The sequence below is a fragment of the Nelusetta ayraudi genome, unplaced genomic scaffold, assembly GCF_046127955.1.
Source record: "Nelusetta ayraudi isolate G7.1 ecotype Tasmania unplaced genomic scaffold, CSIRO-AGI_Nayr_v1 ptg000185l, whole genome shotgun sequence".
In the NCBI taxonomy this organism is placed as follows: domain Eukaryota; kingdom Metazoa; phylum Chordata; class Actinopteri; order Tetraodontiformes; family Monacanthidae; genus Nelusetta; species Nelusetta ayraudi.
This window is the reverse complement of record NW_027466234.1, coordinates 55,001-77,040: the sequence shown is the minus strand read 5'-3', so window position 1 is coordinate 77,040 and position 22,040 is coordinate 55,001. Positions and strand designations below refer to the sequence as shown.

The window sequence follows — 22,040 nt, the reverse complement described above, 5'->3', positions numbered from 1 at the left end:
TAAAGGTTGATCAAATGGTCGAAAAGAAAATGTTCCGATATATTAAATCAAAATGAATATGCAAAAATGGATATATTTATAAATTAAATAATGACTGACGACGACGTTATATTTATTGGGAATATTAGATCAGACAGGAAGTCAATATCTCATATAGAAAAAAAATGAACCGGAAGTTACTGTGTTTACAAACCCCGAAACTTTTTGACAACTAGCATGGCAGCTAGGAGGGGCTAACATGCTGGAAGTCACTAACATGTCAGTTAAATAGTCGCACCGTGGTTCGTCGTGACGCAGTAATATACTGTTTTTAACTGTAGTTTTTAAACGTCTTGCCCGTTATAAGTTATAACGATGTTCTCGTCGATCTGGAACTTTGTGAAACGTCATAAACGGAAGTTTATTTTCACCGGAGCTGTAGTCGGAGGTAAGCTGCTGTTAGCTTGTTAGCTCGGATGCTAAACTCTGGTACGCACACATACAGAGAGAGGGAGGCCTGACAGTACAGGGGAAATAGTTTTCTTTGCAGTTTTCCTGCGTTATACACGGGAGACCCCTTCATATTCACGTGTCTTTAAATATGTTCAAGGTCGGAAAGTATCTCTCGGCTTTTGGGCTCCAACACAAACACCCACAACTGTCACACATTCCTGCTGTTCAATCAAGCAACAGCCCCAAAACAGCTCGACACCAAGAAACTGGTGGTTAAAATGAGTGGGCATGGAATGAATGAATGAATGAATGAATGAATGAATGGATACTGAATATTGTGATTAACTCAGATTTCATTCGAATCTTTGAGTGAGAGCAAAGTGGACTCTGCTCAAAGTGTCAGAAGACTCTGAACGGAGTCTGGCTCGTTAGCTTAGCATGAGCCTGATCAGGGCGAGCGAAGGAGAAGAAGAAGAAGAAGAAGAAGAAAAAAAGGTGACGGTTGGATTCACCTGCTGACGTCAGTTGGCAAAGCAGTCAGGTCAACATGAGAGTGTCAATGTGTCTAATGTTGATGTTCAGTCGTTTCATTTACTGGTCATGAGAAACGACGCTACTGTTGTTGACTTTATTACACTCGATGTGTGAATGTCATGGCAAACACAGTGACTGTGTCAGACACGTCGTCAAAGTGATGATAAAGTAAATCCCCCCCCCCCAAAAAAAAACTTTATTTATCATTTGCAAAGTTTACAGAAATGCAGACCCTCGATGTTAAAGTATCATCATGTGCAAAGTTTGTAAGTCTTCAACGAGTCAAGTGACTGAGAGTCAATCTGACACTGTGATGAGCATCACTTCCTGCCTGCCAGGCGTCTACTTCCTGGGCCAGTATGCGCAGAAGAAGCTGCGGGAGCTGCAGGAGAAGGAGGCCAGCCAGTACATCGCCCAGGCCCGACGGCAGTTCCACTTCGAGAGCAACCAGAGGACCTGCAACATGACTGGTGAGCAGGCCTGACCTCTGACCTCTGACCTCTGGTCTGGTCATTTTTTACCTGAACATGATTGTGTGTGTGTGTGTGTGTGTGTGTGTGTGTGTGTGTGTGTGTGTGTGTGTGTGTGTGTGTGTGCAGTGCTGTCCATGCTGCCGTCACTGAAGGAGGCCATCAGTGCCCAGCTGGACTCGGACAGTCTGACGGCTCTGCTCAGAACCAAGTGAGTCAGTGAATCACACAATGTTGTTGTTGTTGTCTTGTCAAGCACATGCATATAAGACAATCGTGTCTCTCTATCTCCCTCTCTCTCTCTCTCTCTCCCCCTCCCCCAGGCCGGCCAACAAGCTGGAGATCTGGGAGGACCTGAAGATCATCAGTGAGTCTTCTGGTCCACAAACACCCGGTTCTGTGTGTGTGTGTGTGTGTGTGTGTGTGTGTGTGTGTGTGTGTGTGTGTGTGTGTGTGTGTGTGGCTGTTTCTGCTGCTGGTTGTGCGTCTGTGACGCTGCGGCTCCGTCTCCAGGCTTCACACGCACCCTGGTGGCCGTGTACAGCACCTGCATGCTGGTGGTCCTGCTGAGGGTCCAGCTCAACGTCATCGGAGGCTACCTGTACCTGGACAACAGCAGCACGGTCGGCAGCACGCAGGTAGGGGGCGCTGCTCCAGGAGTTTCACCCATGAAGAGCAAAAGAAGAGATTTACTTCTTTCTTTTTTAAAAAAAAACAACTTTCAGAATCCTCTGGCGCCCCCCGATGTCCAGCAGCGGTACCTGTCCAGCATCCAGCACCTGCTGGGAGACGGTGCAGTGGAGACACACACACGCACACACACACACACACACACACACACACACACACACACACAGTCAGGTCACATCACTCTGTGTGTGTGTGTGTGTGCATGCGCAGGTCTCATCCAGTTGATCTCGGTGGTGAAGCAGGCGGTGCAGGGCTCTCTGGCGAGGTACTGCAGGTCTCCTCTCGTCTTCCTCACTCACCAGTCAGCTGCTCTCTGACGTGTGTGTGTCTGTGTGTGTGCGTGTGTGTGTGTGTGTGTGTGTGTGCCTGCTCCTGCAGTGTGTCCCTGAAGCAGAGTGTGTCTCTGCTGGAGCTGGAGCAGCAGCTGACGTGGATCCGAGCCGAGGTGGAGTCTGGGCGGCCGCTGCAGCGCTACCTGCTGGCCGCCGACGAGGATGCGCTGGCCGACCAGGTGGCTGCACGTGCACGCACACATGCACACGCACGCACACACACACACAGAGGGAGACTGACGGCAGCTGGTTGTGTGCAGGCGGTGGGGCTGACGGAAGACGACTCGTCCACCATCAGGCTGCTGAACGAGACCAGAGACATGCTGGACAGGTAGAGGCCCCGCCCCCTCGCACCTGCTGGGTGGGCGTGGCTTAGCTCTCACCGTGTGTGTGTGTGTGTGTGTGTGTGTGTGTGTGTGTGTGTGTGTGTGTGTGTGTGTGTGTGTGTGTGTGTTGCCGTGGCTCCAGTCCAGACTTCAGCACCGTCCTCAGCACCTGCCTGAACCGAGGGTTCTCTCGCCTCCTCGACAACCTGGCCGAGTTCTTCCGCCCGCCGCGGACTGACTCCGCCCTCTGCTTCGCACCTGACAGGTCAGTCCGAGCGAGAGACAGAGAGAGAGAGAGATATGATTACCTGCTGGGTTTGTCGACAGGAAACAACTGATTAGAAATACTGTGTGTGTGTGTGTGTGTGTGTGTGTGTGTGTGTGTGTGTGTGTGTGTGCAGTCTGTCTGCAGTCAGTCTGCCGCTGGCCAAGGTCGTCCCCATCATCAACGGTCAGATCAACAGCATCTGCAGCGAGACGCCGAGTCACTTTGTCCAGGTGGACACACACACACACACACACACACACACACACACACACACACACACACACACACACAGGGTGACACACCTGTCTGTCTGTCTGTCTGTCTGTCTGATGGTCCCTGGTGTCTCCTGCAGGACCTGCTGCTGAACGAGCAGGTGAAGGAGTTTGCAGCCAACGTCTACGAGACCTTCAGCACGCCGCAGCAGCTGCACCTGTGATTGGCCGCCGCTGCCGCAGCAGCTGCACCTGTGATTGGCCGCCGCAGCGACAGGAACTTCCTGGGTTTTTTTGTTTGTCGTTTGTTTTAGTTTTGAGCAATCAGACTGTGGCCACGCCCCTCCTGACACTACAGACTGCTCCTGCTGTGGCTGAGAGCAGCAGTGCACCCTGGGAAGTGGAGTCCAGTGGAAGCCAGAGTGTCCCAGGCCACCGGGGGGCAGTGAGACCCTCTGACTGGAGGCCAGCAGGTTAACGGCTCACTGATTCACTGCTGAAGTCACCTGTTCACCTAACACAGAGGCAAAGACTCACAGGAATGTGACTGATTCGATTCAGTGACTCAAAACGAGTCGCTCATGTGTTTTTTTTTTTTCCATCTACTGAATCACAAGCGTCACTGTCGGTACCGTCAGCAAACAGCTTCAAGTGATGCTGCCCCCTAGTGGCGGGACTGAATGTAGTTCCCATTCAGTCCAGCAGGTGTCAGCCTCCTCCTGCTCATAGTTTTCTGTCGCATTGAAAATGTTTACAAGTTGTCTCTGTTTGTGCTCGGCATGAAGATCTTCCTCTCCCTCGGTGTTTCTCCAGGTTTCCTCTCATGTTGCAGTTTTCCTGCTTCGTGTCGGAGGAAACTTTGACTCACACACAGCAGCAGGTGGACCACATCAAGAATGAACCCCCAGAAACACTGATTACTAATCACCAGGCCTGTTCGCCCGTATTGATCCCGTTTATTATCATTAATATTCTTGTTAAAGTTGTTGAAGTTTTCCCGCCTGTTGCGTGTCAAACGTCACGATTGGCCGGTGTGTTGTCAGAGGCGGAAGCTGAAGGCGTCGCGTCGGGAATTTGTTATTATTATTATTTTTTTCTTTCTTTCTCGTGATTATTTTGACCGTTTTAACGGCGTCGTTCCTCCACGCCGCCAGCAGGTGACGTCACACTTTTCCCCTCTCAGGAGACGTTCAGCAACTTCCTGGTTGTGAGTCACGGGAGGAAGAATGTAAATAATGACACAGCCCCGCGGGGGGGGGGGCGGAGCAGGGAATCATGGGAAAATAAAGAGAAAAGTTTCCTAACGATCTTTGCCACTGTGTTTTGTTGCGTGAACGTATCGGAGGTTTCACCTGTGAACGCTGACGGGTCCCTGCCAGCAGGGGGCGCACCGCCCCGCGGCGGCCAGCAGGAGATTAGGCGGATTGGGAGAAGAATAATCCAGGTCGAGTTGCGGCTCTGACTCACCCCAGGATGATGTCACCGCCTCCATTATTGATAGTGGGAGTTCAGAGCGCAGGGAAGAAATACATTTATCATCATAGCATTGTTTTATACACGTAATTATTTACAAATGAGATCAAAATATGGGAAAAGCAGAACCCAGGTGGAGTTTTTCCTCCGGGACTTCCTGCTTTTTATGAGCCGTTACTTCCGTTCTGAACGATCAATAATGTGATGGTTGTTAGCAGTTTGAATGATGGATGAACTGAGGCAACATCACCACTTCATGATGAAGATGATGGTGATGATGAAGAAGGTGATGGTGGTGGTGATGATGGTGATGATGATGGTGATGATGATGGTGATGGTGGTGGTGATGGTGATGATGATGGTGATGATGATGGTGATGGTGGTGGTGATGGTGATGATGGTGATGGTGATGATGGTGATGATGGTGATGATGATGGTGATGATGATGGTGATGGTGGTGGTGATGGTGATGATGATGGTGATGATGATGGTGATGGTGGTGGTGATGATGATGATGATGGTGATGATGATGATGGTGATGATGAAGAAGGTGATGGTGGTGGTGATGATGATGATGATGGTGATGATGATGGTGATGATGATGGTGATGGTGGTGGTGATGATGATGATGATGGTGATGATGATGATGGTGGTGGTGGTGATGATGATGATGATGGTGATGATGATGATGGTGGTGGTGATGATGATGGTGATGATGAAGAAGGTGATGGTGATGATGGTGATGATGGTGATGGTGATGATGATGATGGTGATGATGATGGTGATGGTGATGATGATGATGATGAAGAACGGCCCACTTCAACAGGACAGGAACACTCCGACCAATCAGGCGGCAGGACTGTCGACTCTCTCTCCCCTGAATTGGACTCGACCTCCCAGAACAGTGGCGTCTACACGCTGACTCACTGCTGGAAGCTGTTTACACTTGAGAACAACTGTCGCCCCCTGGTGGCCGACTGTAGTACTGCTCATAAAACTCGTCCACCTGAGAGTGTGAAGTCACTGTGTTCACACAGTGTTTCCTCCTGCGGTGATACATAAACTAGCCACCACAGTGTGTGTGTGTGTGTGTGTGTGTGTGTGTGTGTGCGTGCGTGTGCGTGTGCGTGTGTGTTTACACGCCCGTCACCTGGGTCAAAACAAAGCGATAAGCTGCTGCTGTAAAGCATCCTGGTAGAACTTCTTCCTGGTTTCACATAAATTCCAGTTGGGCAGCAGACCAGCTGACCAGCTGACTCTTGGCTCAGCCAATCAGAAGGTGGGATCAGGATGGAACTGATTGGACGTCACATGATGAACTTTATCAGATTGATGATGTCGTTGTTGTTGTTTTGAAGATGTTTCCACAGTATCAGCTGTGACTCACTAATTCTGGGAGTGACACACACACACACACACACACACACACACACACACACATAGACACACACAGTGGTAAGTGCTGACATCATCACACCATCTCTGATTTCTCCGCTTCTGGCCGTCATCACTCGCAGACAGAGATAGCGTGTGCGTGTGTGTGTGTGTGTGTGTGTGTGTGTGTGTGTGTGTTTCATTATTGATCACTTCTGAGCCGACCCCCCCGCCTCCCCCCCCGCCCGCTCCCCTCCCTACACACACCATGGAGTAATCTGAACCCTCATTGGCCGCCCGGCTGTCAGGCCTGGTTACCTGACGTCCCGCCCCCTCCTCTGATTGGACGCCGCCGGGAGGCCGGCTTGGGATGCACGATGATCCAGGCTGAGGTCACACTGCCGATCGGAGGGGGTGATGTCATCTCACCTGAGCCCTCTCATTGGTCCAGAGTGAGCCAGAGGTCCAGGAGGAGTCGACTCAGGATGCTGGCACTGGAAATACACTGGAAATACATCAGTTCAACAGACCTAAGACTAATTAGTTGGGATGAACCTGTTGAGAAGTCTGTTTAACCCTGCTTGTGTTCGGCCTGACCAGCAGGGGTCGCCCAAGGCCCTCAGGTGAGCCACACCTGCCTGAGGAGTCTGAACAGGTTCCAGGGACTCTGGAGCGTTGTTATTTGATTCTTTGATTTATTTTGGAGCTTCACGTTTCTGTTTTCCCGATTTTCGGGACGGAGGGAGGGATGGAGGGACGGAGGGAGGGAGGGAGGGACGGAGGGACGGAGGACGAGCAGTTTCATCCCTGACATCAGTGACGGAGAAACCAGCTGATGATGTGATGAAACCCAGCCGCCAAACATTTCTGGTCACATGACCTGCAGCTGCGGCAGCGTCAGCATGACTCAGCAGGAAGTCAGTCAGCAGAGTGTGCGTGTGCGTACGTGTGTGTGTGTGCGTGTGTGTGTGTGTGTGTGTGTGTGTGTGTGTTTACAGCAGACGTGACGTGACGTGAAGCTCCCAGTTAAAGTTTAACGGCAGCGGCCGAACTTCGGGGTCAAAGGTCAGAAACTCACACGTTTCGTTTCACTGGGAGGCTAACGAGCTAAGCTACGTGACTTAGCCACTAACCTGCTAACCTGAAGCACCTTCACTCTCTGTCGCGTTAGCTCCCTCTCACTTTTGAACCGCGTTTTAAATGCAATCCCTTCTCTTTTTTTTTCATTTTTCATTCATCAGTGATGTTTTTCAATCCTTTCAATTCAGCGTCGTGAATTCAATTTAAAAACGAGTGTCTATTTTTTTTGATTTATCATCCCGCTTTTTTTCCCTTCTTTCTCCAGACTTTTTAATTTGAATCTTCTCTCCTTGCTCAGACCTCCATTGAGTGATGTGCGTTAATGTGTATTGTTGTTGTGTTACAGTTCTGAGAATAATATAAAGTATGACAAAAAAAAAAACAATCTTTTTCGCCTTTTCCTCGTTACTGTCAAATCATACAAAATATAGAATTTTGCTGCTCCGACCACCAGTTTGTGTGTTTGTTTTTTTGCGTTAATTAAAAGCGACAGTGTCGCGGTTGTCGACCTAAATGCCACTGTTGTGTCGCTGTTGTGTCGCTGTTGTGTGTCAGGCGTGACCAAAGTGTCTAATATTAACAGCGGCGGCGTCATGACGCTTTGCATAACTCAGACAAATAAAGAGCGGCTGTGATGTCATCACTGCCGTGTGTGTGTGTGTGTGTGTGTGTGTGTGTGTGGCAGCTGCCCCGGCCATATAACCCAGTTTACACACGCTCTAAAAATACGGGTGTGACATCACGTGGAGCCACTAGGGGTCCCCGGGCCGGGCCGGGCCGGAGGTCCTGGGAATCCTGGGCCGCGTCCCGTTTCTGTCGTTCAGTCGCGCTCCTGCTTTGCTGTCTCTTGGAGAGGAACGCCGTCGTCAGAGTGTGACTGTTGGACAAAGTTCAGCTGTTGACTTGAATCCGGGGTTTTTTTTCCTCTCTCTTTTTCACCTTGAAAAAACAAAAAAAACAAACGGAATAATTGGAATCGTCCGGCTGACTCGGAATGGAATGCGGCCCAAAGTCTGCTCCCCACTCCCTCTGCTGGGCGTGGCGGTCGCCGCGGCAACAGCCGCGTCAACACAAACAGAGGCGTGAGCGAACGCGGCCGTCTGGCAGAGGATCATGGGAAATCCCTCCCACATTCTCCGCGTCGACACCACCTGGTGGCAGCGGTGGTGGACGGCTGGAAGGGAAATCAGCCCGAGGTGCTCAGAGCAACACAGCAACAATGACTGTTGTTGTGTTGACATTAGTAGCAGTAGTAGCAGCAACAGCAGCAGCAGCAGCAGCAGCAGTAGTAGTAGCAGCAGTAGCAGCAGCAGCAGCAGCAGCAGCAGCAGCAGCAGTAGTAGTAGCATTAGTAGCAGTAGCAGCAGCAGCAACAGTAGTAGTAGCATTAGTAGCATTAGTAGCAGCAGCAGCAGCAACAGTAGTAGTAGCATTAGTAGCATTAGTAGCAGCAGCAACAGCAACAGTAGTAGTAGCATTAGTAGCATTAGTAGCAGCAGCAACAGCAACAGTAGTAGTAGCATTAGTAACAGCAGCAGTAGCAGTAGCAGTAGCATTAGCGGTCCTACTGGCTGGGATGAATTCCTCTGGTGGGATCATCAGCATGTCGGCGTTCCGGAAGCTTCTGCTGGAGTGAATTTCCAAACTTCCTCACTGCCTCAGAAAAACCCCAGCGCAGCTTCATTCTGTTGCCGAGCCACAGGAAGTGCAGCTGAATGGAACCCAGCCGGAAAACACAGAGAACTTCCAGTGGAAAGATCTCCGTCCTTCCAGAACCTTCTGCACTCTGATGATGATCACTTCACGAGGGCCTGAAGGAAGAACTGGGCTCTGATTGGGTTCAGGTTCTGGTTCAGGTTCAGGTTCTGGTTCTGGTTCTAGACGTGTGTGAACGTCCTCCCAGTGTGCTGTTGTTGGCTGCTCAGCTTGGAGCCTCCAGGCAGTGAATGTTGTTTTCCAGGAAGCAGGAAGTGAGAAGTTCACAGCAGAGAGGAAAGCGGCGCTGGTGATGCAAGAGGTCATGTGACCCTCAGGGTGACTGCACAACAACACAACAGCGCCACACAATTCCAACACAATGACTTCAGTTTGAGTTGCAGCAAAACAACCGGAGAGAAAAAATAATGATAGAAAATAAACACAAGTGAGAAGAGGACAGCGGAGACACCGAGGACGCCAGCAGGTCAGAGGTCAACACTGCAGCGTCTTGTTTTCAGGAGTCAACGTGACTCAGTGACTCAGTGACTCAGTGACTCAGATCCATCTGATCTGGAGGCGAATCACAATAACACAAACACGTTTGGATCTGGGTGCAAAACACCAGCTGGGGGTCAGAGTTCAGCAGCCATGTCACATGACCAACCCCTGAGTCAGGGTCAGAGGTCACCTGCTGGTTCGGAGTCCTGGACCTGGACTCAGCAGCGCCAGAACCTCCTGTCACTGGAGGCTGGATTAAAGCAACTGTTTGTTTTGATTTATAATTTCTATTTTACTGCATGTTTTATTTTTTCATTATTATTATTATTATTATTATTATTAGTATTAGTATTTTCCCTCTGCTTTGATCTGATTCTGAATCCTTCTTCCTCTGCTCCGCAGAAGGGGGGCGCCAGTGAGTCCTGCTGCTGCTGCTGCTGCCGCCGCGTTCCGACGGTTCCGCGGCAGCCCACTTCCGGTTCTCCGCTGCTCGGATCCAATCCCTCCGTGCAGCCGAATGCAGGAGTTCCGGGGAATCGAACCCACAACCTTGCGGCTGTGAGGCTGCGGTGTGTGAACCTGCTGCTGCTGCTGCTGCTGCAACATCCGGGACCTTCCGGGAGCGAAAGTGCAGCAGAACAGGGAAGGGGGGGCAGGGGAGCGGGGGGAGGGGAGGGGAGGGGAGAGGGGTTTCCCGGAGTCCCCGTGAGCCGAGTCAGGAGGAGGAAGAGCGGCAGCTTCCCGGAAAGGATGACGTCACCGGCAGGAGGCAGAGAAAGAGAGCATAGAAATAGAAATAGAAATAATAGAGCGGTTTGTTTTGACTGAAGAGTCGCGATGGAATCCCGCGGTTTTGTTTTATTTCTGCTTTAATTTTGCAATCAAAATAGAGTTAGTGTGATAAAAAAAAAAATACATTGATTACATTTCTTTAATTATTATTATTATTTTCAGAATAAAGCGATTTACAAAATAAAATAAAATAAAACAGTCATTTTCAGAATTCATTCAATTTCTTTCATCAGTGTTCCAGATGAAAGGTTTCTGCAGCTCCACCTGCTCATCTTCTAGTGGGGGAGGAGGGGAGGGGTGGAGGTGGTGGTGACATCAGCCTCCTTCTTTCCGGGAAATAACCCCCCACCCCCTCTCTCTCTCTCTCTCTCTCTCTCTCTCTCTCTCTGGGGAACTGGAAGCTTCATCACCAGTTCCCATCATTCCATCACCATCTCGGTTCTCCTTGTTGTTTGGACCTTCAACAGCCCAGCAGGACGTCCAGGAGGTTCACCTCCTGACTTGACAACAACAACAACAACAACAACAACAACAACAATAGCCAGAAAACTGAAAAATATATAATATTGATGTGTCATTTAATGATATAATTTATGCATAAACATAAAAGCCTTCTAGTCATTGACAAAAACAAAGACAAAGGAAGCTGAGGGAAGCTACTGGTGAGGAGGCCCAGGTGGCGCCGATGAGACCAGAACCGGAAGCAGGAGACTGAAACATCAACATCAACCATCAAGCAGCAGGAGGAGAACCTCTCATCTTCAGACGTTATCATCAGGATGAAGATCATTGGCTGAGACAGCATTAGCAACATGCTACCAGCAGTGTAACACTATAGCGGGAGGCTAGCAGAGACACACCGCCACCATGGCAGGAGCTAACTAGCTAGCTTATCTTCCTCCTCATCTTCATCTTCATCTTGTTCTCCATCCTCCTCCTCCTCCTCCTCCTCTTCACTCTCTCACCTCCAGCTGGTGGTCTTTTCCCTCTGATCAGCTGATCAGCTGATCATTCACTGCTTTACTGCTGCTGGCCAGTGGCCCGAAGGCTTCCCTCCCTTCCTTCCTCCAGCTGGAACTTTGGAACACACACACACACACACACGCGCACACACACACACACACACACACACACACACACACACACACTGTAGCGGAGTAGGGATGAAGGAGGACCATTAAAAACAAGTAAAAAAGGAGGAAGGAGGAAACAAAAAGAGGTGAAAAAAGTGAGTGAAGTGTGATGGAGGAGTGGAGGCCGGGTGGGCGGGGGGGGGAGAAAAGAAGGAGGGAGGCTGAAGATTCCAAATAAGGAGAGAAAGAATCCTGAAGGAGGAAAGAAATGAGGAAGAGGAGAGAGAGAAGGGGAGGGGGGATGGGAGGGGGTGGGGGGGAGAGGGGGAGGTGGCCTGTTTGTGGGGCAGCAGCAGCAGCAGCAGCAGCAGCTCCACTCGGTTGCATCATCGCAGGGTAAGCCTTCTATTATTAGGATGACGTCACCCCTCCCCCCTCCTCTCCCTCCCCCTCCCCCCTCCCATCTCAACGATCTCAGCCACGTCACCAAGCCCCGCCCCACAACCGGGCGCTACATAAGCGTGTGATGCAACTCGGCTGCCGCACACGCAACTCGGAGCCTCCGGCAGGAAAGAGACAAACTACCGGCAACTACAAGTACAACTACAACTCAACTACCGCCGCCGCCGCCTCCTCACTCCTTCCACTCCTTCCACTGACTTCACGTGACTTCACTCCGACTCAGACAGGTAGGTGTCCCGCCGGTGTTCGAGGCTCCGCTCCGGCCGCCGGAGGGAGTCGAAAGTTCGGGCTGCTGTCAGTCTCACTTCCGGTCCGCCTGGAGCGCCGACGGAGCTCCGGCGGTTCTGGAAGTTTCATTTTGAGACGAGTTGAAGCAGGTGGATGAAACCTGGCGCTTCAGACTGGAAATTATTGTTATTATTATTATTATTATTATTATTATTATTGTTTTTGTTTTTGTTATTATTGTTACGGTGCCTTCCAGAGTAAAACATAATAACAGCCACGCTAATGAAACTCAGTTCAAACACAACGGTACCGCAAAATGCGCAATTGTAAAAGGAGAATGAAATGCTAAATTGGTGAAACAAAATTAGAACACACAAATGTGAAACTACCGAAGCGTTTTATTGTGAAGCTTCTGGTGAGGTCAGAACTTGACAACAGCTTTGTGTCTTTAATGCTGAGGATGAAGCAGCGCTGAGGCTCCGGTAGTGGAACCTTCTGCTTCCTGCTGGGTCTTCATGGTGTCCTCATGGTGTCCTCATGGTGTCTTCATGGTGTCTTCATGGTGTCTTCATGGTGTCCTCATGGTGTCCTCATGGTGTCTTCATGGTGTCTTCATGGTGTCCTCATGGTGTCTTCATGGTGTCTTCCTGTGTCTCTGCGGTCCAGGATGATGCTCCAGCACCCGGGTCCCTCGCTGGCCGACATCAGCTGCTCCGCCCTGGTGCCCTGCTTGTCTCCGCCCGGCTCGCTCACCCTGGACGACTTCACCAACTTCTCGCCCGTGGTCAAGGAGGAGCTGCGCCTGGCCATCCACAGCAGGCGCCGCTCCGCCGCCCTCGCAGCCGCCGAGGGCTCGGACGGCAGCTGCAGCTCCGCCGGCTCGGAGCGGCCGTCCGAACCGCGCGGCCGCCCCGAGGGGGGCGCCAGGAGAGAGGTGAGTAGCGACAGGTGGAGGTGGAGGTGGAGGCGGAGCCCCAGACACTGAGCACTGAGCACTGAGCAGCAGCACCTGTCGTTTGTGGTTGTCAGGTGTCGAGTGCGGAGCAGGAGAGGAGACGCAGGAGGAGGGAGAGGAACAAGGTCGCCGCCGCCAAGTGCCGCAACAAGAAGAAGGAGAAGACGGAGGGGCTGCAGCAGGTGAGTCTAGGAGGAGGACGAGGAGGAGGAGATGAAGAAGGTTGTCAGGTGACCGGTCAGCTGACCCCGTGCCCCTCCCCCTGCCCCTCCCCCTACAGGAGTCGGAGAAGCTGGAGAGTGTCAACGCCGAGCTGAAGGCCCAGATCGAGGAGCTGAAGCAGCAGAAGCAGCAGCTGGTCTACATGCTCAACCTGCACCGGCCCACCTGCATCGTGCGGGCGCAGCAGGGACGCTCGCCCGACGGCCACCAGAGGGCGCTGCTCACCCCTGACCTGGCCACTGACCTCGCCAGCGAGCTGCAGGAGCTGCGGGAGCTGCAGGAGAGCTGCTTCCAGCTGCACAGCCTGGCCCCGAACATCTCCACCTGCAGCTCCACCAACCCCACCAGCTCCGCCTCCACCATCTCCACCTGCAGCTCCGCCTCCACCATCTCCAGCTCCAGCTCCAGCTCCCCCCCGCCGCCTCTGGAGGGCACCTTCCTCTCCCTCCACCACGTCCACTGTGCCGGCCACCTATGAGCTTCTCTGATCTGAGAGGGTGGGGGGGGCGTGGCTTCTCTGAGGGGGCGGAGCCTCTCCAGCGACGCCACCAAGCTGCTACACTGAGGCGGTGGAGCGACGTCACCTCCGCCTGAGTGGTGTTGTGTTGTTGTTGTTGCTTTGGGACTCTGACGAGCACCGACTCGCTGGATTGTGCGAATACTTTTGTGTTTTTGTACCTTTTGACTGTCTGGGATGTTCTATTTACACTGTGTAGACCAGGCGCTTGGAGTGTGTGTGTGTGTGCGCGTCAGTGTGTGAGAGAGTTTGTGTTGAAAGGTAGAAGTCAATGACTTAAAAAAAAAAAAAAAAAAAGTACGTACAAACGTATACACGCGTGTATATATTTGCGTTTCTAAAGTGTTTTATTTATTGAGCAACTACTGCAAAACCTTCCTCTGATCTGGACGGCTCAACTCGCTGCTAACACTAACATTAACGCTAACCTCTCAGGACCTCCGCTAGCCAGCTAGCACGTAGCTAGCAGCCAAATGTCGTTGTGGTAGTCGATGACTTATTAACGACTAATTATACGTTGTTAATTAACGACTTTTCGTGACTGTTGGGACGGAGAAACACAGTAGCACAAGAGTTTCTCCTCACGTGAACCAGAAGCAGCGACGATGATGATGATGATGATGATGATGATGATGATGATGATTGCAGAGACTCGCTGCTGTCAGGACACTAAGTGGCCACCGGGTGGCAGTGTGGAGCGTCTCGCGTTGTCGTTTGTTTTTGTCAACGGCCAAAATTGAAATGATTCTTTGGTCTTGACCTTTGACCTGCTGCCATTAAAAAAAAAAAAAAAAAGTTGAGGCGGAGTCGAGGCTTCCAGACGCTTCTGAAGCGCCGTCACCATGTTGTGTTGACCATGTTGTGTTGACCATGTTGTGTTGACCATGTGACACAGTAAAACTGATGGACTTGATATCAAGAGCGACGACGCAACTGTACACAAATACACACTGTGTGTCACTGCAGCCGCACTGGAGACACACTTTACAAGTGAACAAGTGTGTGTGTGTGTGTGTGTGTGTGTGTGTGTGTGTGTGTGTGTGTGTGTGTGTGTGTGTGTGTGTGTGTGTGTGTGTGTGTGTGTGTGTGTGTGTCACAGCCCGCTAGGGTCGAGAGGTCGACTGCACTGTCATGACCGTCCGTCCGTCTGTCTGTCAGATTTTGTTTTTGATACTTTGTTTATTAAAATGACTGAAAACTGCAAACATTGTTTCCGTGTTGTTGTTGTGAGTCAAACTGTTTGGTTTTCGTCCAATCAGACTGTTGGAGCGATGCAAACACACTTCCAAGTTTTTTTTTTTCCCAATATGAATGTGAAAGTTCAGCCGCGAGAAAGTTTAAATATTAGAGAACCGTTTGATACATGAACAAGAAAAGAAACCACAGTCTGAACTGGTCTGAACTGGTTCAGACTGGACTAAACTGGTCTGAACCGGCGGGTGAGGAACAGGACTGGACGTGTCGGGGGGGCGTGGCCTCCTCACACTCACACAGCAGCCACTTCCTGGTCTGATGGTGGAGGGTAGAACCACGCCACCTAGTGGTGAAGGAGATGACGTGACAGCGTGCCAGCCGGCGTCAGTCTGAGGACTGGACCGGTCCAGTTGAACTGAGCAGAACATCAGGAGGAAACACCGGCAGGAGCAGGAAGTCTTTTCTGTTGTCGCCCAGCAGGAGGTCAGAGGTCAGATGAGCAGGACCCCATCTGGTGAGTTCCTTGGCAAGGGACGATCGGACCCTGTGCACTGTGTGTGAACCAGGAAGTTCCTTCCAGGCTCCTCCCTCAAACAAACCTCTGACCAATCATTTTCAAAACAAACTGCTTGAAACAACTCCGAGTTTCAGTCCAGTTTCTGTCTTAGGGGAAGTCCAGGGTTCAGGTTCTCACACAGCCGGAGGCCAGAGCCGTTCCCTGGAGTCAGCAGGTCACAGAGGTCGCAGAAGTCAACGTTACTGGAGGTGGTTCAGATTGCGAGTCCTTTAACTCTGAGATTCAACCGCAATGAGAAAGAAACCTGAAACTGTCGATGTCGACACACGCACACACACACACACTCACTCTCTCTCACACACTCACACACACACACACACACACACAGTGTGTAGGTGAGAAGATGCTTTGTCATCCTCTGGATGGAGGAACTGATGAAACTCAGTCACAAGTGGATGCAAGCGGCGCTGGTCTGATGTAACGCTGCGTCACACCACAACCAGTCGTGGGGGGGGGGGTCAAAGGTCACGTGCATTCTGAGAGACGAGCTGGGTGAGCGAATCACGAGGTGGGAGGTGAAGCAGGAGGAAGTTTTGTCTGCCAATGAGGAGTGGAGATGAACCAGGAAGTAAAACTGCTGCTTCTGTTTTTTCTGTCATCAGTTCCTCCTGAGAGAGCGGCAGGAGTTTCTGCTGTTGCTGCTGCTCGGGTTTCTTCAAGCGAGACCTTTTCCTGGTGTGACCATCAAGGATACCAGTCAAGGACACTGAACAGTGTGTGTGTGTGTGTGTGTGTGTGTGTGTGTGTGTGTGTGTGTGTGTGTGGGCGGGGGTTCTGATGATGGACACCAGCCGCCTACAGGTGGCAGCACAGTGCGATCGGCCTGCGGTTGCGTGTTGCCTCATGAACGCCTCTGACGAGGTCTGAAGGAGCCGTCGACACTGCAGAGCCTCGAGCGCGGAGGAGATGCAGGGACGCCTCGATTCCCGAGAAGCTCCTCCGCACTTCCTCACAAGTGCACGTGCGTCTCGCACTGTTTGCTCGGGTGTGTATTTTGCCCGGAGTTCATTCCGTTTCACAATCACACAGTGAACACACACACACACACACACACACACACACACACACAGAAACTCCGCCATTCACGGAAGCTCTTCAGTTCACATCCACAGTGTTGCCAACACGACAAAGTTGTGATCATCGTCACTCATCAAGGCAGCTCGTTTGACATGAGCTCCCGCTAACTAGCTACAGTGTAGCTCGATAAATGCTAGTTTAGCTAACCAGGATTTGTGCCATTTAGTTTCTTTGCCGCGGTTTATTTATGATCTAAGATGTGTTTGGTGTGTGTTTTTGCAACTGGCTCGGCACTTTGAAGCCTCCCGTCTGATTTTCTTTGCGGTATCAAATTGTCAAAGCCTTTATTGTCATCGTGTGAGACAATGACGAGTGCACACAACGAAATTGGGAGCAGCAGCAGCAGCAGCAGCAGCAGCTCCATCCAGTGCATTATAGAACAGAAACTCAGATAAAATATAGCAAGAATATACAGATTAAATAAATAGAATAATAAAATAAGTCATGAAATGTTGCAGTACTTGAAGTGGCACTCAGGTATTACAGAAGGATGGTTGACATTGCATCAGTTTGTTTGTTTATTCCTCGGTGAGTTTGTGTGTTTAAAGAGCTGACGGCTCGGGGAACAGATCTGGTTCTGGGTCTGTTGGTTCTGGTTTTGTGCAACTGGTGAACAAGCTGGCGGCAGCGGTGACTGAGGAGGGTCTTTAACGATGTCGGTGGCCCTGCTGAGGTAGCGAAGAGCTGGCCTGGGTCTTCAAGGGGGGCGCTGCAGTACACCTGGCAAACCACACAGTAGCGGTGGCGCTGTAGAGGGAAACCAGCAGGTTGTTTCTCTCGAGTTTCCCTCAGGAAGCTTCTGTGCCTTCTTAACCATATCGTCAGAGAATTTGACGTGAGACTCAGCTCGTGCTTTGCGGTGATATTTTCCTCCAGACAGTGTGTGTGTGTGTGTGTGTGTGTGTGTGTGTGTGGTGACTGGAAGAATCTGGAATAGTTTGAATTTTTCACTCTTACAGGACGAAAAGCTTGAGGTGTTTTGTTTGAGTCTTTTCTGGTTTATTTTCCTCTAATAATCACTTGATATGCTGTAGGATTCAAACACAGAGAGCAACACAACAACACACAACATATTTAGTTACACATGGATTATATATTTTTTTAATCTATTATGAAGAAAAATCTGAATTTTACAGACATGACAAGCAAAAATAAATATGTTTGACGATGTTTTCAGGTCCACTAGATGCATCCGTAGACGCCGGCGGCCGCCGCTTCCTCTACGGCTCTCCTGATTGGCTGCCTGTGCCCGCCGGCTCCACCTTCAGATGGCCTGCAGGCGTCTGGTTGGCTGCCGGTGCCCAAGACCTCGTGGTGGACCTGCAGCGAGGCGGCGCTGGGCTGAAGGTCCAGGACCTGACTGAGACCTTCAGCCTGGAGCTGCAGAGTCCTGATGGCCTGCAGGGGGAGACAGAGACACAGTGAGTGAGTGTGTATGTGTGTGTTACCTTGATGAGTGTGTGTGTGTGTGTGTGTGTGTGTGTGTGTGTGTGTGTGTGTGTGTGTGTGTGTGTGTGTGTGTGTGTTACCTGAACGGCCTGAGCCGTCTGCCTCACCAGCCCTGGAGCTGCTGCTGTCAGCTCCCTCATGAGGCTCTCTGGCACAACACAAACAGGAAGTAGAATCATGAGATTACATTGAAACCTGCCCTCAGTCCACATCATCTGAAGCCAAACTGGTGACCTTGACTGGGGTCAGTGGGAAGCTCCAGAGGTGGCGCCCTCTCCTGGAGCAGCTCCTGGAAGACAACAAGCAGCAGGAGCTTCAGCACAGAGCAGCAGGTGGAGCAGAGACCCAGCAGAGACCCGGCTGCCCCCACAGCGCCACCTCCTGGCCCGGTGCCCACCCACCATTAGCTTGCGCTCTGCCTTGAGGCCGTGGACCACGTGAGGCACGATCTGCCGGGGGAAGGTGCGGCGCCTCCAGGTGGCCTCCACCAGCAGCTCGTCCAGCTCCGCCTCCACGTCTGCAGCTGGGCGGAACAAGCACAGGGGGGGGGCGCTCTCACACACAGTATATCATAGGATATTATAGAACACACAACTCCTCAGAGTGGAGGTGGTGATCAATCACCTTCCTCGTCAGGCGCCTGGTCCCAGCACTGCACCCCCACCAGGATGTTGTCCGTAACTGCAGCCTCAAAGTTCTGCGAGCATAAACACACTTTTCAGCTCCAGTTTCAGTTCAGTTCAGCAAAACAGAACATTTGTTGAAACTCTTGTGACTGCTGCGAGTCACCAGCTGCGTTTCCATCGCCCCGACAAGTGTGCAAAACCTCCAGATGGCAAAAACACAACAGTCCTGACACTGTGGCAAAACAAGGGTGACTCGCCTTTTACAAAACGGTCAAGTGTCACCCCCTGTCGCATCAACGTGGAACTATTTTATTCAGCGAATAAGAAGAAAAGAAGAAGGATTTTAGTTTGAAGTTTGAAATACTCGCTGATTTAATCTACATGAAAGTTAATGATTTATTTAAGAATAAAATAAAATGGCGTTTTCTTCTTGCAAACACTGTCTGTAGTTTACCTATTATTGTTGTTGTTGTTGTTGTTGTTGGTCCGTCACTTACCGCCAGCAGCTCCTGCACTACAACCCTCTTGCTGTCCTCGTCCACTTCCGGTTGCCCGTCCATGGCGGTCCTCAGGAGGTCTTTGCAGCGGTCCAGCCGCTCGCTCACCTCCCTCTTCGACGACGCTCGAACTCTGAAATCCTGCGCCGCTTCGTCTCGCTGCCCGTCGTCCATCTTTACCGCCAAACGTTTGTGCTCGCTATCCCGGAAGTGACGTCGACTTCTTGGTCCGTCTGCCCAAACTTTCCCCGACAGAGAGGGGGCGGGGTAAATCGGCTCGTCGTTCCCGATTGGCTAAAGTGTCGCGCAGCGCCAGCGCTTAAGCCAATCAGGAATCGAGAGAGGAAGTGCGGAAGTTTTTGGATCGTCATCGGCGGCCATCTTGTGTCGGGGCGGCTAAACTGAGAGTGAACGGAGGTGAAACATCTGCAGCCGCAAAATCATAGTTTTAAAACGAGGTACAAGCGTCGAATCAACACAGTTTGAGTCGTCGAAGGGAGAGAAACTTAAAGAAAAACTGACATCACTGAGGTGACGTTTCAGTAGTAATGTGGCACCAAGAGCAGGTTAGTAAAAACAAAATACATTTTCTGAAATGAAGGAAGCCCTCCTTAATGTTGACTCTGTAAATACTCCCTGCTGGCCCTGCTGTCTCTTGACTGATTTCTGTTTATTTTCCAATGAGTCACTTTGTTTGCATTGAGGGAATTTTCATTAAAAAAACAACCGCGTTGACATTTTCCCGTGCAGCTGCTCTCAGCTGGTCGCCATCACATTTTGTTTTCAGGGGGTGAACTGTGGAATTCCTTCCTCTCAGTGGTCCGGGTCTGGCGGCCGGGGGGTCCACAGTGGTGCAGCGCCACCCTCGGGTTAGGAAAACACTGGGCACCACATCCACGGTTGGATATATTTTCCAGAGTGGGCGGGGCTTTCAGAGAGGGGAGGGGCGTGTGTAGAATATGACTGAGTTCACGTTCACATAATCAGTGACTGAGGTTCACTTTAAGCTCCTCACGTGTTTCACTGGAAGGAGCCTGAACCTTCTTCTCCAGGTGACCTTCTGACCTTTGTCAGAGGGCCTCCGAGGCCCCGCCCCCCCCTTTAAAAACAGGCCTGTTTTCAAGAGAGGCCCGTGAAATGTAAAACCCTCCCAACAATCCGACGCTGTAAGATTCCAGGGTTCCTCAGGTTGTTCAGACTTTGGCAATGTTCTGTACTGAAGATCTTCCTGCTCGGCGTCAGTGTTTGGTTTGACTCACCGATAAGACAAACAGATCTTTTTTCTGTGTCAGCGCAAAGGCCTCACTGAAAATACAAATTCTTCTCGGTCTACAGATCACAACGCTCTGGGGTTCGTGGAGGTTGGACCTCAGACCAGCAGCAGCGCTGAGAGACAGAAGACTGGAAAATGAAATGTTTGAAATGAACTTTAAGAACATGAGATGATGAATATATAAAATGACAAAGTGCCTTTGGTTCAGGAGATTTTGTTTGGGCCTCAGTCCCACCACCAGGGGGCAGCGGACTGAGATCTCAAGGACTGTGGTTCTGGATGTTCTTCCGTCTGCCTCCAGACTTCAGCTTCTGCGTTTTAAACCTTGAAATATGGACATTTGAATGGTGCTCATAGCGCCACCTAGGACGGCCTTCTATTGGCTCACTAAAGGTCTTCTCTTTCTGCCCATTTTTATTTTCCCCGGCGGCGCCACCTCCACCCTTCCCAGCTCTCTCCAGCGTGTCAGCGTTGACCTTTGACCCCGGTTCTCCGTCGTTAAACTCTGACTCTTCCTTCATCAGCACTGTTTCACACTTTATGGTGGAGTTTTACACCACCCACACCTCGCAGTGGGTGAGTGGAGGAGCCTCCAGGTCCGCTCTCTCAGAGGCTGCCGTCAGTCACCAGAACTTCACGCACTCCACGTCTCTTCAAACAGCGGCTCAGTTTCCAGAGTTTTCTGACTCATAACCAGAGGAGTTTTCTGACAAACGCCGTCAGCGTCATGAGTTTGCTCAGCTGCTCCTGTTGGTTCCGGTCTGCTCTCCGTCGCCGATGCGTCGTTGTCGCGTCGCCGTGATGAACCATTTTATTGCATCTTCTCATCCATCAGCTCTGATAATGCAGTCATTAAATTATTCCTTCAGACTAACAGCGCCTGGCCATTGGCTTATTGCTGATTGCTCCACATGGATACACGTCAGTTCCATTCTGCCAAATTAAAAGCATGTTTATTTTTTAAATTCATTTCATCTCTTGCGTAGAAAGTGGCAGTAAAACATGAAGATTGCACGAGTCATGAATCCCAGCAGTGTGTGTCAGTGTGTGTCAGTGCTGTTGCAGTGTGTGTCAGTGTGTGTCTGTTGCTGCTGCTCGGGCCTCTACGCCAGGTGCGACTCGCCTGGATGGACACACACAAGAAAAACACTTTCACTGAACGAAGACAACAACGTGTTGTCCAAAGTTGTGCGTTCTTGTTGCGTGAAACCTTACGGCTCTCGTCAAAGTGTCGTCTCTCCGGCAGGGGTCCAGGAGGGGGCGCCGGCCTGCCCGCCGCCCACCGCCGCTGCTCCCGGCCTGTCAGGGCGTCCAGGAGAACCGGGCTGGTCTGCAGGTGGGCCCTGAAGTGTCTCCTCTGGCTCCCGGACCTCCCGGACCCCCGGGGCTCCGCCTCCAGCCGACACCAGGTCTCCCTGAGCAGGTTGACCTGCAGCAGAGCCGCGTCCTCGCCAGCAGACATGGTCCTGGTCCTGGTCCTGGTCCTGGTCTCCACCGGCAGTGTGGCTGCGCAGGGTTGCCGCGGCGACGGAAACCTGAGGACGGCTGCCGCTTCTCTGAGCCTCCAGCAGGTGGCGCTGGAGGAAGTTCAGAGGTGTCGGGCTCAGCCCCCCCCCCCCAGACAGGCGATGGAAACCTGAGGACACCTGCCTGACACCTGAGTTCTGCTTCTCTGTCTCTATCATGTGACCCTAACAGACCAGCAGCACGT

The 22,040-nt window shown here is 51.4% G+C and overlaps 4 protein-coding genes across 5 annotated transcripts; 2 read left to right on the top strand and 2 right to left on the bottom strand.

The window, feature by feature from the left end:
- Positions 1–203: 203 nt before the first annotated feature.
- On the top strand, positions 204–4,568 carry pex3 (peroxisomal biogenesis factor 3). 2 transcript variants are annotated; one of them, XM_076015300.1, is made up of 12 exons: positions 207–427; positions 1,305–1,436; positions 1,566–1,647; positions 1,760–1,803; positions 1,950–2,074; positions 2,162–2,228; positions 2,337–2,391; positions 2,505–2,637; positions 2,719–2,789; positions 2,927–3,049; positions 3,186–3,282; positions 3,405–4,568. In XM_076015300.1, the coding sequence occupies exons 1-12, from the start codon at positions 355–357 to the stop codon at positions 3,486–3,488; spliced, it is 1,086 nt and encodes a 361-aa protein (XP_075871415.1). In that variant the 5' UTR covers positions 207–354; the 3' UTR covers positions 3,489–4,568. The 2 variants fall into 2 exon arrangements, with proteins under 2 accessions (XP_075871414.1, XP_075871415.1); XM_076015299.1 differs by having other exon boundaries at positions 204–427; positions 1,950–2,391.
- Positions 4,569–11,785: 7,217 nt separating this feature from the next.
- Positions 11,786–14,841, top strand: atf3 (activating transcription factor 3). Its single transcript, XM_076015296.1, has 5 exons — positions 11,786–11,941; positions 12,609–12,876; positions 12,972–13,079; positions 13,178–13,443; positions 13,489–14,841. The coding sequence occupies exons 2-5, from the start codon at positions 12,610–12,612 to the stop codon at positions 13,595–13,597; spliced, it is 750 nt and encodes a 249-aa protein (XP_075871411.1). The 5' UTR covers positions 11,786–11,941; position 12,609; the 3' UTR covers positions 13,598–14,841.
- A 2,716-nt stretch (positions 14,842–17,557) lies between these two features.
- nsl1 (NSL1 component of MIS12 kinetochore complex) lies at positions 17,558–19,283 on the bottom strand. Its single transcript, XM_076015298.1, has 6 exons — positions 19,057–19,283; positions 18,558–18,630; positions 18,335–18,456; positions 18,168–18,222; positions 18,014–18,081; positions 17,558–17,882 (listed from the first exon to the last, which is right to left on the bottom strand). Exons 1-6 carry the CDS (start codon positions 19,228–19,230, stop codon positions 17,667–17,669), a joined length of 708 nt encoding a protein of 235 aa, XP_075871413.1. The 5' UTR covers positions 19,231–19,283; the 3' UTR covers positions 17,558–17,666.
- A 2,030-nt stretch (positions 19,284–21,313) lies between these two features.
- Positions 21,314–21,922, bottom strand: spata45 (spermatogenesis associated 45). Its single transcript, XM_076015289.1, has 3 exons — positions 21,545–21,922; positions 21,413–21,452; positions 21,314–21,371 (listed from the first exon to the last, which is right to left on the bottom strand). The coding sequence occupies exons 1-2, from the start codon at positions 21,789–21,791 to the stop codon at positions 21,433–21,435; spliced, it is 267 nt and encodes an 88-aa protein (XP_075871404.1). The 5' UTR covers positions 21,792–21,922; the 3' UTR covers positions 21,314–21,371; positions 21,413–21,432.
- Positions 21,923–22,040: the final 118 nt, after the last annotated feature.